The sequence below is a fragment of the Camellia sinensis genome, chromosome 13 (assembly GCF_055761805.1).
Source record: "Camellia sinensis isolate YWXY chromosome 13, ASM5576180v1, whole genome shotgun sequence".
In the NCBI taxonomy this organism is placed as follows: domain Eukaryota; kingdom Viridiplantae; phylum Streptophyta; class Magnoliopsida; order Ericales; family Theaceae; genus Camellia; species Camellia sinensis.
The window spans coordinates 16,097,219-16,110,042 of record NC_138973.1 but is presented as its reverse complement, the minus strand read 5'-3'; the positions used below and the strand labels follow the sequence as shown (position 1 = coordinate 16,110,042).

Below are 12,824 nucleotides of genomic sequence, written 5' to 3'. Positions count from 1 at the left end.
TCTGATGTATGTATTGATGTCATTGGCATTCCCAGTGAAAAAGAGTAATGTTAAAAATTATGAAAAAAAATTATAAAATACATCATGAAAATTTTTCGTCATTTGATTAATGTATAGTCACTACAACAAAAACATACTTTAGTGGCACTACACTAGTGGCATATTTTTAGAAAATGCCACAAAAAATGATATTTAGTGGCACGTTTTTGAAAAATGCCACAAAACGACAAACATAAAAGGCTCTAGTGACATTTCAATGAATAAGTGTCACAAAACTACAACAAAAACATACTTTAGTGGCACTACACTAGTGGCATATTTTTAGAAAATGCCACAAAAATGATATTTAGTGGCACGTTTTTGAAAAATGCCACAAAACGACAAACATAAAAGGCTCTAGTGACATTTCAATGAACAAGTGTCACAACACTACAACAAAAATATATTTTAGTGACACCATACTAGTGGCATGTTCTTAAAAAATGTCACAAAAAGAATATTTGGTGGCATTTTTTAGAAAAATGTCATAGAGTCATAAACATACAAGGCTCTAGTGGCATTTCAATTAAAAAAAGTGTCACTTCACTACAACAAAAATGTCACTATAACAAATTTACACTTTAGTGACACTATACTAGTAGCATGTTTTTAGAATATGCCACCAAAATAAAAATTGGCATTAAATGTTTTAGAAAAATGCCATAGAACCGCAAAACATATAAGGTTCTAGTGGCATTTCAATAAAGAAATGTCACATCAATTTTATGACATTTTACAAAATAATGACACAAAAAATTATGTTCGTGACATTTACCAACAGATGCCACTAAACTTTAGTTGCAATGGCATTTTTTAAAAAATGTCAGGACACTAGGTAGGTGCAAATTACTTTTTATGGCACTTAGGTAAAAAGTGTCATAAAAAATTATTTTATAGCATTTTGAGAAATGCCGCTAAGCCAAAAACTTTCCAAGCTTATAATGACATTTTTGAAAAAACAAAAAATGCCAATATATTTTCTAAATTTTTAAAATGCAGTAAATGATTAAAAATAAATGAATTAAACTCAATACACACTACAGGAAAAGCATATTCGGCGACTAAATTTCCTGACCAAAAAAATTTGGTCGCTGAAAGTATAGTTTTCAGCGACCAAAACAGCATTAGTTGCCAAAAGTAAAGCTTTTTGGCAACTAAACAATTTTAGTAGCTAAAAGTCTACAATTGGCGACTAAAACTAAGTTTGGTCGCTGATTATATGGGTTTTAGTGACTAAAAAATTTTTAGTAGCCCAAAGTAAAGCTTTTTGGCGACTAAAAAAATTTAGTAGCCAAAAGTCTACAATTGGCGACTAAAAATAAGTTTGGTCGCTGATTATATGGGTTTTACCAACTAAAAAAATTTTAGTAGCCAAAAGTAAAGTTTTTTGGTGCCAAAAAAAATTTTAGTAGCCAAAAGTCTACAATTGGCGACTAAAAAATAAGTTTAGTCGCCAAAAGTGTCATTTTTAGCGCGGGAGAACTAAAATCCTAAGGCGGGAATAAAAGTTTTTGGTAACCAAAATTTTGGTAGCTGAAAGTGCATCTCCGGCGACCAAATCCGATTTTGGTCGACAAAAGTTAAGTTTTTTAGTAACTAAAAAACAATTAGTAGCCAAAAGTATAGAATTGGCGACTAAAAATATTTTTTAGTCGCCAAAAGTGGTCTCTTTTTTTTTTTATTTTGGTAGTAAATAGTTTATTTTACATAAATTATGTTCAATAAAATAATTATGTTTATACATATATTTTTATATTAATATGGATGTATGTACTATATAAATAATATATGTTACATATATAATCATGTGGTGGTATGGAGGTGTAGTGGGAAGAGTGTGGTATATAAGGTTTATGGTGCGGAAGGTTGGCGGTTCGAGTCTCCGCAAGAGCGGATCAAATTGTTCTACAACAAATTATCGTCATGAATGGCACTTGATAGCGTCACGAATAGTGCCTACCATGACATTAAAGTGTCATTGAAAGGTTTTAGTCTTAATGGTGTAATGACACTTACAAGTGTCACTAACTCTTTTTTTAATGGCGCTTGATAGTGCCACAAATAATATCTACCATGACATTAAAATGTCATTGAAAGTTTTCAGCCATGATGGTGCAGTGGCACTTGCAAGTATCTACCGTGGCACTCGTATCTACCGTGGCACCGATAGAAGTGGCACTTGTTCAAAATGCCACAAGACCAAAAAATGTCATTAGAAGAATAGTTTTGTGGCACTTTCAAATGTCACTAAACTAAGAAAATGTTGTAGTGAGTATTTTATCGTATGTGTAATTCAAATGTGAAGAATCTTTCATGATCATCTTCATAATATTTTTTTCATGATCCCTACCATTACTCAATGAAAAATTATTTGAAATATCAAAATTGATAAGAAAAAGAGGGTATTTATATTGGTTTTGAAGTCAGAGTGTGATGTATGTATTGTTGTCATTGTCATTTCCAGTGAAAAATTATTTGAAATATTAAAATTGCCAAGAAAGAGAGAGTATATATATTGGTTTTGAATCTAGAGTCTGATGTATCTATTGATGTTATTGCCATTCTTAGTATTAAATTATTTGAAATGTAAAAATTATTTTTTAGTTGCAGAGCGGAGTAATAATTTTATTTTTATGATGAAATAAATTTTGTTTGTATATGGTGTAAGTTCTTGTTATCTGTCAAAATTTAATTAAAAGAGATTTCTCCTACAGATTTACAATTTTTTCAAAAATATTTATAGAATTATGTGTTATTGATATTTTAAAAATAAAATGCTGTTTATAAAGAGTTTTTAGTAAAATTTTGAAATTATGAGGGCCTTAGTCCATGTTTTGTTTGGAAATAAAAAAATTAAAACAAGTTACCTATCATCCTATTTAAAAATTATGTAAATTTTTTTTGATTGTTTTTTAATATTTTATGCTAAAAATACTAATAAGTTTTTTTTTGACTTTTAACCTATTTTAAGTCAGGTCTCTACTTACCATTTTTACACATTTTTTCCAAAAAAAAAAAAAAAAAAAAACCAAAAAACAACTAAAAAGTCAACTTTTTTGACCATCTTCGGAAAATACTCCAAAAGTTTCTACTTTATATAAAGCACACTTTTTGCCAAAATCGTCATTTATTAGTTTGTCTCTTTGTATTTCTTTTTTATTTAATTTATTTAAATTTATTTCCCTTTCTTTTGATTTGAATGAATGGTGAGAGCAAAGGACTTCTTGCTAACACCTCAAAAAAGTGAATATTTTAAGATTACACCTTGTTTGTATGGTTTGAAATACTTTATTGAGAAAATTACAATTTATTATAAATTTAACAAAAAAATTCAGATTACGGAAATTTGTTACAAATATTAATAATTAAAATTATAAATTTTTTCATAAATTTATAATTATTCTTTTAGAAATTTTAATGAATTGTAATTTTCTCTACTTTATTCCTATTTTTTAAAAAATATCCACAAAGCCCATATGGTTTTAAATTAAAGTATATATTTTTGTCTAAATAAAGTCAGAATTGTTTGACACACATGTACTTAGAGTTAGGAATATGTCTTTTTTATTTTTAGTCAAAGTCCTACCTTAAATGTATATTTTTCTATCCTATGACTAATTTTAAAAGATTAGAGGAAAAGTACTACCCGACTATACCACAGTAAATGAATCTTGCCCAAGTTTAGGCCTCGTTTGAGAACAGGCTTTCTTAATAATTTTTTAATTTTTTAGTTAAAATATGATATAAAAAAAATTAGTATGTTTGAAATAATTTTTTTAGTTTTTTACGAAAAAATGTGTAAAAAGTAGAGAGAAAATAGAATTTTTGACTTTTTGATATATATTGTTAACTTTTTTATTTTTTTAATGACTTTTTGACTTTTTAGCTAAAAAAACCACTTGCCAAACGAGGCATTAGTTTGAGGTTTATTAAGCTAGAACGTCAAAAATATAATCAAGCAGTTCACTTTTTTTTTTAAAGTAAAACTCATTAGACATATAATTTTTAAAATTAAAGTTAAAGGGGAACTTAAAATCATATGAGTTAATCGTATTTTAAACAAATTTCAAGTAGCTTATTGATAATTTATCCTGAATTTTATATAATCCCTAACACCTGTTTGGATTGATGCTTTAGAAAGGAAAGTGGAGGATTTGAATAAATAAAGTTAATTAAATTATGTTTGGATTAATATAAGAGAGAAAATACAAACATTTTAAACACTTTACTTATCCTCTTATTAATTAAATATTAGCAGATAGCACACGCGATACGTGTGCAATTCAGATAATTAATAACAAAAATAAATAATAAAGAATTAAATAACATAATATGTATGTTACTTAAGTGATAAGTATGTTCTTAATGAAATTTAAAGTATTGGGTTTAAAACTTACTTATGCACTGTGTGTAATAAATTTTTTTTATTTTATTTTAACATATATAAAGTTACTATGTAATATGAGGAGAAGAAAATTTCACTAAACTAACTAATTATGTAACCAAACAAAATAGAGGAAATTTTTCCTCCCTCTCCCTCTCATCGCAATTGACTCTTCTCATCCATTTCCACTCACCTCAATCCAAAAAAAAAAAAAAAATGGAAAAAAAAAGTGCAATTGGTACCAAACTAACTAATTATATAATCAAACAAGATAGAGGAAAATTTTTCATCCCTCTCCCTCTTATCGCAATTGACTATTCTCATCCATTTCCCCTCACCTCAATCCAAACAGACAAAAAAAAAACCAAAAAAAAAAGTGCAATTGCATTACTTTTTTTTTTAGGGAAACCACATGACTTTGATTGTGTTGTTTTTTTTCTTATCTCAAAGCAGAATAGTAACCACCAACCATATTTTGGGCCAAAGGAAAAGCTAATTTAAAAAAAAAAAAACAAGTATTGAAACAACTCATCCTGTTAGTTAAATATTATGTAACCAAACAAGAGAGGACATTTTTCCTCCCTTTCCCTCTCATCGCAATGGTCTCTTCTCATCCTTGTTTTTTAGTATTTTTTTAAAAAAAATATAAAAATTATGAGAGATCACATAATTTAAAATGGATTAAAAGTTAAAAGATAACTTTAACTATCATCTTAAAATATCGTGTTTTTTTTTTTTTATCCCTTTTTCAAAGCAGAATAGTAACCACCAACCATATTTTGGGGCCAAAGGAAAAGCTTACTTAAAAAAAAAAAAAAAAAAAAGAGAACAAGCATTGAAACAACCCATCCTGATTCCTGTTCAGTTCAATTGTAGCGAATGGGTTTGGGTGAAAAAAAATAAATAAATGAAATTCATACTTGTTAAAAAAATTGAATAGGTTTGATTAGTCGAAAAAAATAAGTAAAAAATGTTGGCACAACCCACTGTTTAGTGCTGATGTTTTAGGATTTTTAACGAACAAATAATTACTAAGTTAGTTAATGTTAACTCAATAAATTTGTAAAGTTCATAAAATTGCTCTTAAAGAGTGACACATGTTGTTCATATGTGCATTTTTCATAATTTTTTTAATAATTGTAATAAATTGAATTAAATTAGGACAAATTCATAAATACATAATCAAAATTGAGTCAATTAAAATTGCATATATCAAAAAGACACAAAGACAAACTATAAGAACTACTGCATAATTTACCCTAAAATTTATTCTTACAAAAAAAATCAATTTTGAGACAAATAAACATATTATATACTAATTCAATTTATATATAATTTTTTCAACTAATCAAACCTATGTAATTTTTTTAACAAAGAATAATGTTTGATCCGCTAATTTTGCACTCTCAATTCTACCCCTAGTAATGTGAAATTAGAGAGGTTAAAGATAAGAGGGAGAAGAGTGTGACCATTTCACATGAGAATTGGCAAATAAGGAATATAATGTTGGACAATCTTCACTGTAATTAAATTAATTAATTCTGTTTGGGTACTAAACGACAAACGGAATATAACAGAAAAATAGGAAAGGAGAGAGAAAGTTTGATTACAAAAATCAAACTAGAAATAGAATTAAATAAATAAAAACAGATTTCATTTTGTTACAAAAACAAAATTAAAATCTGATTTAAATAAATAATAAAACAGAAAATAAATAAATAACTTACTTGATTAATATCTTGAATATTATTCTGATCAAGTCCAGTGTTCGACACTGTCTCCTTAAAACAGATTCGTCCTCTCTACGGTGCTTTCAGAATATGGACGTCTATCTCCCAGGATGAAATGATCAACTATAAATAAATGCAGCACTACAATTTATTTGTTCAACGAACACACTAAGTGTTTACACTATTTCTCACAAAAATTAAATGCAGCAAAATAAAAAATAAATTTGCAGAGGAGAAGTACAAAATTTCTGAATGAAACATCAAATGAGGGATGCCCTATTTATAGATGTATTGGTGGCTGCAAGTTTTGAATTAAATAGGTACAGTACCTGTTTAATTTGAATTAAACAGATACAAATCTGTTTAAGGCACCATTTGGTTTTGAATTTTGAACATATACCCGAATCTGTTGCATAGATAAAACCGGTTTTGGGTTAGAATCTGGACAGATTCGGATCTGTCTAAAACCTGTACAAAATTCTTGAGAGGTGCAACAATTTGAATTCAAAAATTGAAATTAATTTGGCAGAAATTATTTCAAAAAAAATTAAATTAAATTCAAATATTTTTGGCTCAAAAAGATTAGTATTGTGACACCCGAATGTTTTAAATTTAACATTACGATAAAATAAATAAATAAATGATAATAAATAAATGCATAATTTAGGAAATTGGGAATGTTATGGTTAAAGAAATACGTTGTAAAATATTACACATTAAATATTTTAATAAGTGGTAAGTGGTGATTTATAGTTGGGTAGTAAAGTTTTTAGACGTGAAACTAACTTATTATTATACGTAATTTTAAGAATCATTGTGAATTTCTAAAGAAGATAATAATGTTTAAAGTGGTAAATTGGTCAAATGATCAAATAAAAGATATAAATTGGTCAAATGGTCAAGAGATAGAATTCAAACTAATTATTAAATAGTGGATAAGGGTGGACCAACGTATACACGCGTCAAAATTTCGGACCCTTCCGTGACTTCCTACCCACGATTACCCTCCTATAAATAGGAAAAAGTGATATGTTTAAGAGAAAAAAAAAAAAAAAAAAAAAAAAAGGAAAGAGGATGCATGGGTGAGCGTTGTGAGTGGTGGTGGAAAGAAAGGATTAAAGAATTAATTTAATGTGAATTATATTATACTTTAGGTTATCAAAATGTATTTTACTTATATTTTGATTCAAAAATCTATTTTATACAAGTTATGTTTTATTAATATATTTATAAAAGTTATGTTTTAAAAAGGTGTCAGTTACTTGGTTTTATTTCTGAACCCTATTTGCTTAAAAGGAAACCCATGTATATGTTTGTTTATATTTTAAAGAATATTTGGCTATGCCCTTATATGAAAATATATTTTGTGAGTACCACCACGGGAGTTTCATGCCTTGGGGACTTAAATAACCATTGGCTTACTGATTGACCACTTTGTGGTCCAGTGTTTGTCGTGGATCCATTGACCAGTGTAGTGCTTGTCACTTAGTGATATACCGTGGTTATAGTGATTATTTCAGTTTCTGGCACTTAATTAATTTGTGTATTCAACTCAACTCAATTTATAATGTTTCAGCTTAAATAAATATCCATGGCCATTTTGTGCCCCTCATAGTATAATATTTCTTCACTCTGCTATGTGCTTATAGCTGTTACCCCTTTCAGATGACGAGGTTTAGCGGAACCAAGATGGAAAATGAATCGCTATGTTATTTTATTTTTTTTAGATTTCTATCTTTTATTATTAAACTCTTGTAATACAGTGAAGCTCAAATGATTATGTTTTATTTCCTTTTAAATAAACAGTTGGTACCCAGTTATTTATTTTAATTTATTTAATTTATCCGCTTGCGCTGTGACTACAGAATTATCCGAATTATTTTATTTTTATCTTGTTACGACGCTGAGCCTTTGGGTACCGGGTTTGGGTCGTGACAAAAAGTGGTATCAGAGCAATGGTTTTAAAAAATAATAATAATAATAATAAAAATAAAAATAGTAATATATAAATAAAATATATATATATATATAGTACAAGTTTTTAAAATTTTTACGCAAAAAAAAAAAATGTATTAAACTTGCATTATTATGTGATATGTCTAACGCATATAACTCATGTTATATACATGTCTAGGCTAAGTTTTCTCATGTTGTAGGACATGGCAAACCTATTGGAGCTATTCTAGTACGAGCCCCCAGAAGCTCATCTCCTCCTGAACCAATTAGAGGGCTGGGGTGACTCAGAGAGTCTTGTCAGGCAAGCCCATCCAACACTTGACCATCTCATGGAAAGATCCGTTTACTTACAGGCTGACCCCGATGAGGACTTATTATTCTGGAGACTTAGCCGAGGTAGCACTCGTGAAAGGTACATAGGACCGACCCACGTTATTGGTCTTGCTCCGGACATAGAACCACCACATTTTCTGGTCGCACCTCTACCCGTAGGCTTTGTAGAAAGGAGGGGACCTGCATATCCTAGTAGCCACCTTCGCACCACGACACCACCTCCCCAGCACATTGTTTATACCCCAGCTGTGGACTTTACCAACGGTGCATCATACCTAGAGACACCGATACGGATTACTGGACGGGAATTCTGGGATTATGATCACAGTACTCCTGTTTACATGGTTCAGGTAATATGGAGCTGCTTCGGAGTTGAGCTTAATGGGTGAGAGTTTAAGTCCATCATGCAAAGTGAGTTTCCGGGGTTGTTTCATGGACCAGTTTTCCGAAGCCAGTTCTCTTGGTGACCTAATGGACCAGTCTAGATGTCTGACTAGAAGACCTTTTTTGTGAGCTGACCATGAGTAGTCTAATCTTTTTGTATTAGTAGGATTAGACATTAATTTGTGACTACCAGACTAACACCCTATGTATGGTAACAATGATGTATATGTGGTAATATTAACATGATGGTAACACTAATATGAAAGTGGTGATATTAATAGCAAAACTAATACGGTATATATGAATGTGGTAATAATAGAACGAATATGTTATATATGACGTTGTATCAAAATTGTTTTAATGTGATGTCACGCTTATATCATTTTGCCTTGTAGTAATGGCCAACGAAGGAAATGAAAACGGATCATCAGTCAGCGGTACCAACCCGATGGAACAGATCATGGAAAGGGCAGTCACCAACTTTTTACAGGCCTTGCAAAGCAGCATAACCAATGGGACATTAGAAAGATGAGAAGAATCGACTACTATTAAACAATTTCAAGATCTGAAACCCACTACGTTTATCGGCAGTCCAAACCCACTAGTAGCAGAGGCATGGGTCAGGGACATGGAGAAAATCTTCCGCACACTACCTTGCACGGAAAGACAAAAGGTGACTTTTGCCACCTTCACCTTCAAGGACAATGCACAAGGATGGTGGCTCCTTACCCTGGAAAAGGAAGATATTGTGACTTGGGCGTGATTTTTAGAAGTATTCTATGAAAAGTACTTTCCAGATTCACTACGGGAAACAAAAGCGTCAGAATTCACACAGCTAGCCCGGTTCGCGACATATGTCATTCCCACCGAAGCTCGAAAAGCCAGGAAATTTGAAGCAGGGTTGGATCCTAAAATTAAGGACAGGCTGGAGGTTCTGAAACTGCCAACCTATGCGGCGGTGGTAGATCGAGCATATATTGCGGAAAAATGGATTAAAGCCTTGCGATCTGGGGAGCCAAGTTAGAGGAAGCGATTTTGAGAAAGAGATAACAGAAGGCCCAGTGTCGCACCTCCCAAGAGAATAAATACGAGCATAACCAATTCAACCGGTCTAAGCGATCAAAGTCTTACAGACCCTAAAGGTGGCATCATTCCAACTTGCTCTACCTGTGGAAGGACTCATTGGGGACCATGCCGTCAAGATACGAGAGCATGCTTTAGATATGGCCAAGTTGGCCATTTACTGAGAAATTGTCCAAAGCTCGTCCGCCCCTTTAAACCAGTCAGAAAACCCGCAGTACCTGAAGGAGCAAGAAAAGACCAAAAACGCCAAGGAAGAGCTTTTGCCCTGGTACCTGGAAACCCAGAAGTTACTGAAAATGTTGTGTCAGGTACACTCTCTGTTTGTGGTCACTTAGCCCATGTTCTCTTTGACTCTGGTCTAACTCATTCTTTTGTTACACCACACTTTGCTACCAAGTTAGCGCCAACACCCGAACCCTTAGGATACATACTATCTGTGTCTTTTCCTTCTGGAAATTCCGCCCTTAGTACTGATGTATACAAATCTTGCACTGTAACCTTAAAATGTGAAACCTTACACGTAGACTTGATACCCCTTGGCATTAGTACCTTTGATGTAATTTTAGGAATGGATTGGTTAGCTGCTAATCGTGCCTCCATCGATTGTAAAGCCACAAAGGTATTCCTTAGGTCACCAAACCAACTCGAGCTTGTCTTCGAAGGAACTGGAGCCTCTCCCCCTCCCTGTATTATATCCTTCATAACAGTCCAACGACTGCTAAGAAAAGGTTGTTGTGGTTGTATCTGTTATGTGATTGATACTCAACAAGAGACCCCTACACTTGATGCGATCCCCGTAGTTCGAGAATTTTCGGGTGTGTTTCTTGAAGACCTGCTTGGCACCCTAGTTGATCGGGAAATCGAGTTCACCATTGAAACCCAACCTGGTATACAACCAATCTCAAAGACCCCTTACCGCATGTCCATGGCAGAATTGAAAGAACTAAAAACTCAACTCCAAGAACTATTGAATAAAGGCTTCATCCGACCAAGTACCTCACCATGGGGAGCTCCGGTACTGTTCGTAAAGAAAAAGGATGGTACAATGAGGTTATGTATCGACTATCGAGAGCTAAATAAAGTCACCATAAAAAATCGGTACCCCCTGCCACGAATTGACGACTTGTTTGGTCAACTACAAGGCGCCCAAGTGTTCTCAAAAATTGACTTGCGTTCTGGTTACCATCAACTAAAAGTCAAAACGGAAAGCATCGAAAAGGCTACCTTCAGAACCCGTTATGGGCACTACGAGTTCCTCGTCATGCCATTTGGCGTCACCAATGCTCCAGCAGCCTTTATGGACCTCATGAATCGAGTGTTCAAACCCTATCTTGACGATTTCGTCATTGTCTCCATTGACGACATTCTCATATACTCCAAATCGCCAGAAGATCATGAACACCACTTGCGAAAAGTTCTACAGACATTACGTGATCATAAACTTTATGCCAAGTTGAAGAAATGCGAATTTTGGATCACTAGTGTACATTTCCTCTGTCACGTCATTAACAAAGATGGCATTTCAGTTGATCCCCAGAAGGTTATAACAATTGTGGATTGGCCACGACCTACCAACGTATCAGAGATTCGAAGCTTCTTGGGCCTAGCAGGCTATTACCGGCGCTTTGTGCAAGATTTTTCGAAGATAGTTTCACCATTGACCCAGCTAACTCAAAAGAACACACCCTTTGAATGGACGGACAAGCAGGAACGTTGCTTCCAAGAATTGAAGGGCAAACTCGTGACGGCACCAATATTAGCGCTCCCCGCAGAAGCAGAAGGGTTTATAATTTACAGTGATGCCTCGTACAATGGTTTGGGTTGCGTTCTTATGCAAAACGGGAAGGTCATTGCTTATGCCTCTTGCCAACTAAAAACTCACAAAAGGAACTATCCAACTCATGATCTAGAATTGGCTGTGGTGATCTTTGCCCTCAAAATCTGGCGTCATTATCTCTACGGAGTAGCCTGCGAAATCTACACCGATCACAAAAGTCTCAAATATCTGTTTACACAGAATGAATTGAATATGAGGCAACGACGATGGCTAGAATTTATGAAGGACTACGATATAGAGATCCATCATCATCCCGGCAAAGCTAATGTAGTAGCAGACACACTAAGTCAAAAAACGACCAAAAGTCTGGCATGTACCCTCGTTCCCCGCAAGATCCATGGATTGCTCGCCAACATAATCATGGAACCCGAGTTGATGAAAGAAATTAGAGCCCGCCAATGTGAAGATAAACTTTTGAAGAAAAAGTACGAGGAGCAAGGAAACATGCCTGATCCTGACTTTACAATAAGCAATGGGATGCTAAAATTTCGAAATCGAATTTGCGTACCCGATCTCCCAGAACTCAAGAAAAAGATATTGGTAGAAGCTCATAGCTTGAAGGTTGAGATCTATCCTGGCAATGCGAAGATGTATCACGATCTGCAGGAACACTTCTGGTGGACAGGAATGAAAAAAAACATAGCAAACTATGTCTCCAAATGCCTGCGTTGTTAACAAGTTAAAGCAGAGCATCAGAGACCTGCAGGTATGTTGCAGCCACTCCCTATTCCCGAATGGAAATGGGAGCATATTACTATGGATTTCGTGGTCGGGCTACCGCAATCAGTCTCGAAGAATGATGCAATATGGGTTATCGTAGATCGATTGACGAAGTCGGCGCATTTTCTACCAATCAGAATCATGTACTCCCTCTCTAAGTTCGCTACTTTCTACATTAGGGAAATCGTTCGCTTGCACGGCACCCCAGTTTCAATCATATCCGATAGAGACCCCCGTTTCGTGTCTCATTTCTGGAACAAATTACAAGAAGCTTTGGGAACCACCGTAAGGTTTAGCACAGCTTATCACCTGCAAACTGATGGGCAATCTGAAAGGACAATCCAGACTTTGGAAGATA

The 12,824-nt window shown here is 33.4% G+C and overlaps 1 protein-coding gene across 1 annotated transcript; it reads left to right on the top strand.

Annotated features, from left to right (window-relative positions):
- Positions 1-8,438: 8,438 nt before the first annotated feature.
- On the top strand, positions 8,439-12,421 carry LOC145805226 (uncharacterized). The gene is made up of 6 exons (XM_082900299.1): positions 8,439-8,792; positions 9,614-9,845; positions 9,960-10,217; positions 10,476-10,949; positions 11,436-11,830; positions 11,972-12,421. Exons 1-6 carry the CDS (start codon positions 8,439-8,441, stop codon positions 12,419-12,421), a joined length of 2,163 nt encoding a protein of 720 aa, XP_082756425.1.
- Positions 12,422-12,824: the final 403 nt, after the last annotated feature.

Excerpts from the sequence above, each read along its gene's own strand:
- LOC145805226 (XM_082900299.1), top strand. The coding sequence starts at position 8,439 with ATGGAAAGATCCGTTTACTTACAGGCTGACCCCGATGAGGACTTATTA. Across the intron at positions 10,218-10,475 it reads TACTGAAAATGTTGTGTCAG|GAATGGATTGGTTAGCTGCT; the intron begins GTACACTCTCTG and ends ATGTAATTTTAG. Across the intron at positions 11,831-11,971 it reads ATGATCTAGAATTGGCTGTG|GACTACGATATAGAGATCCA; the intron begins GTGATCTTTGCC and ends GAATTTATGAAG.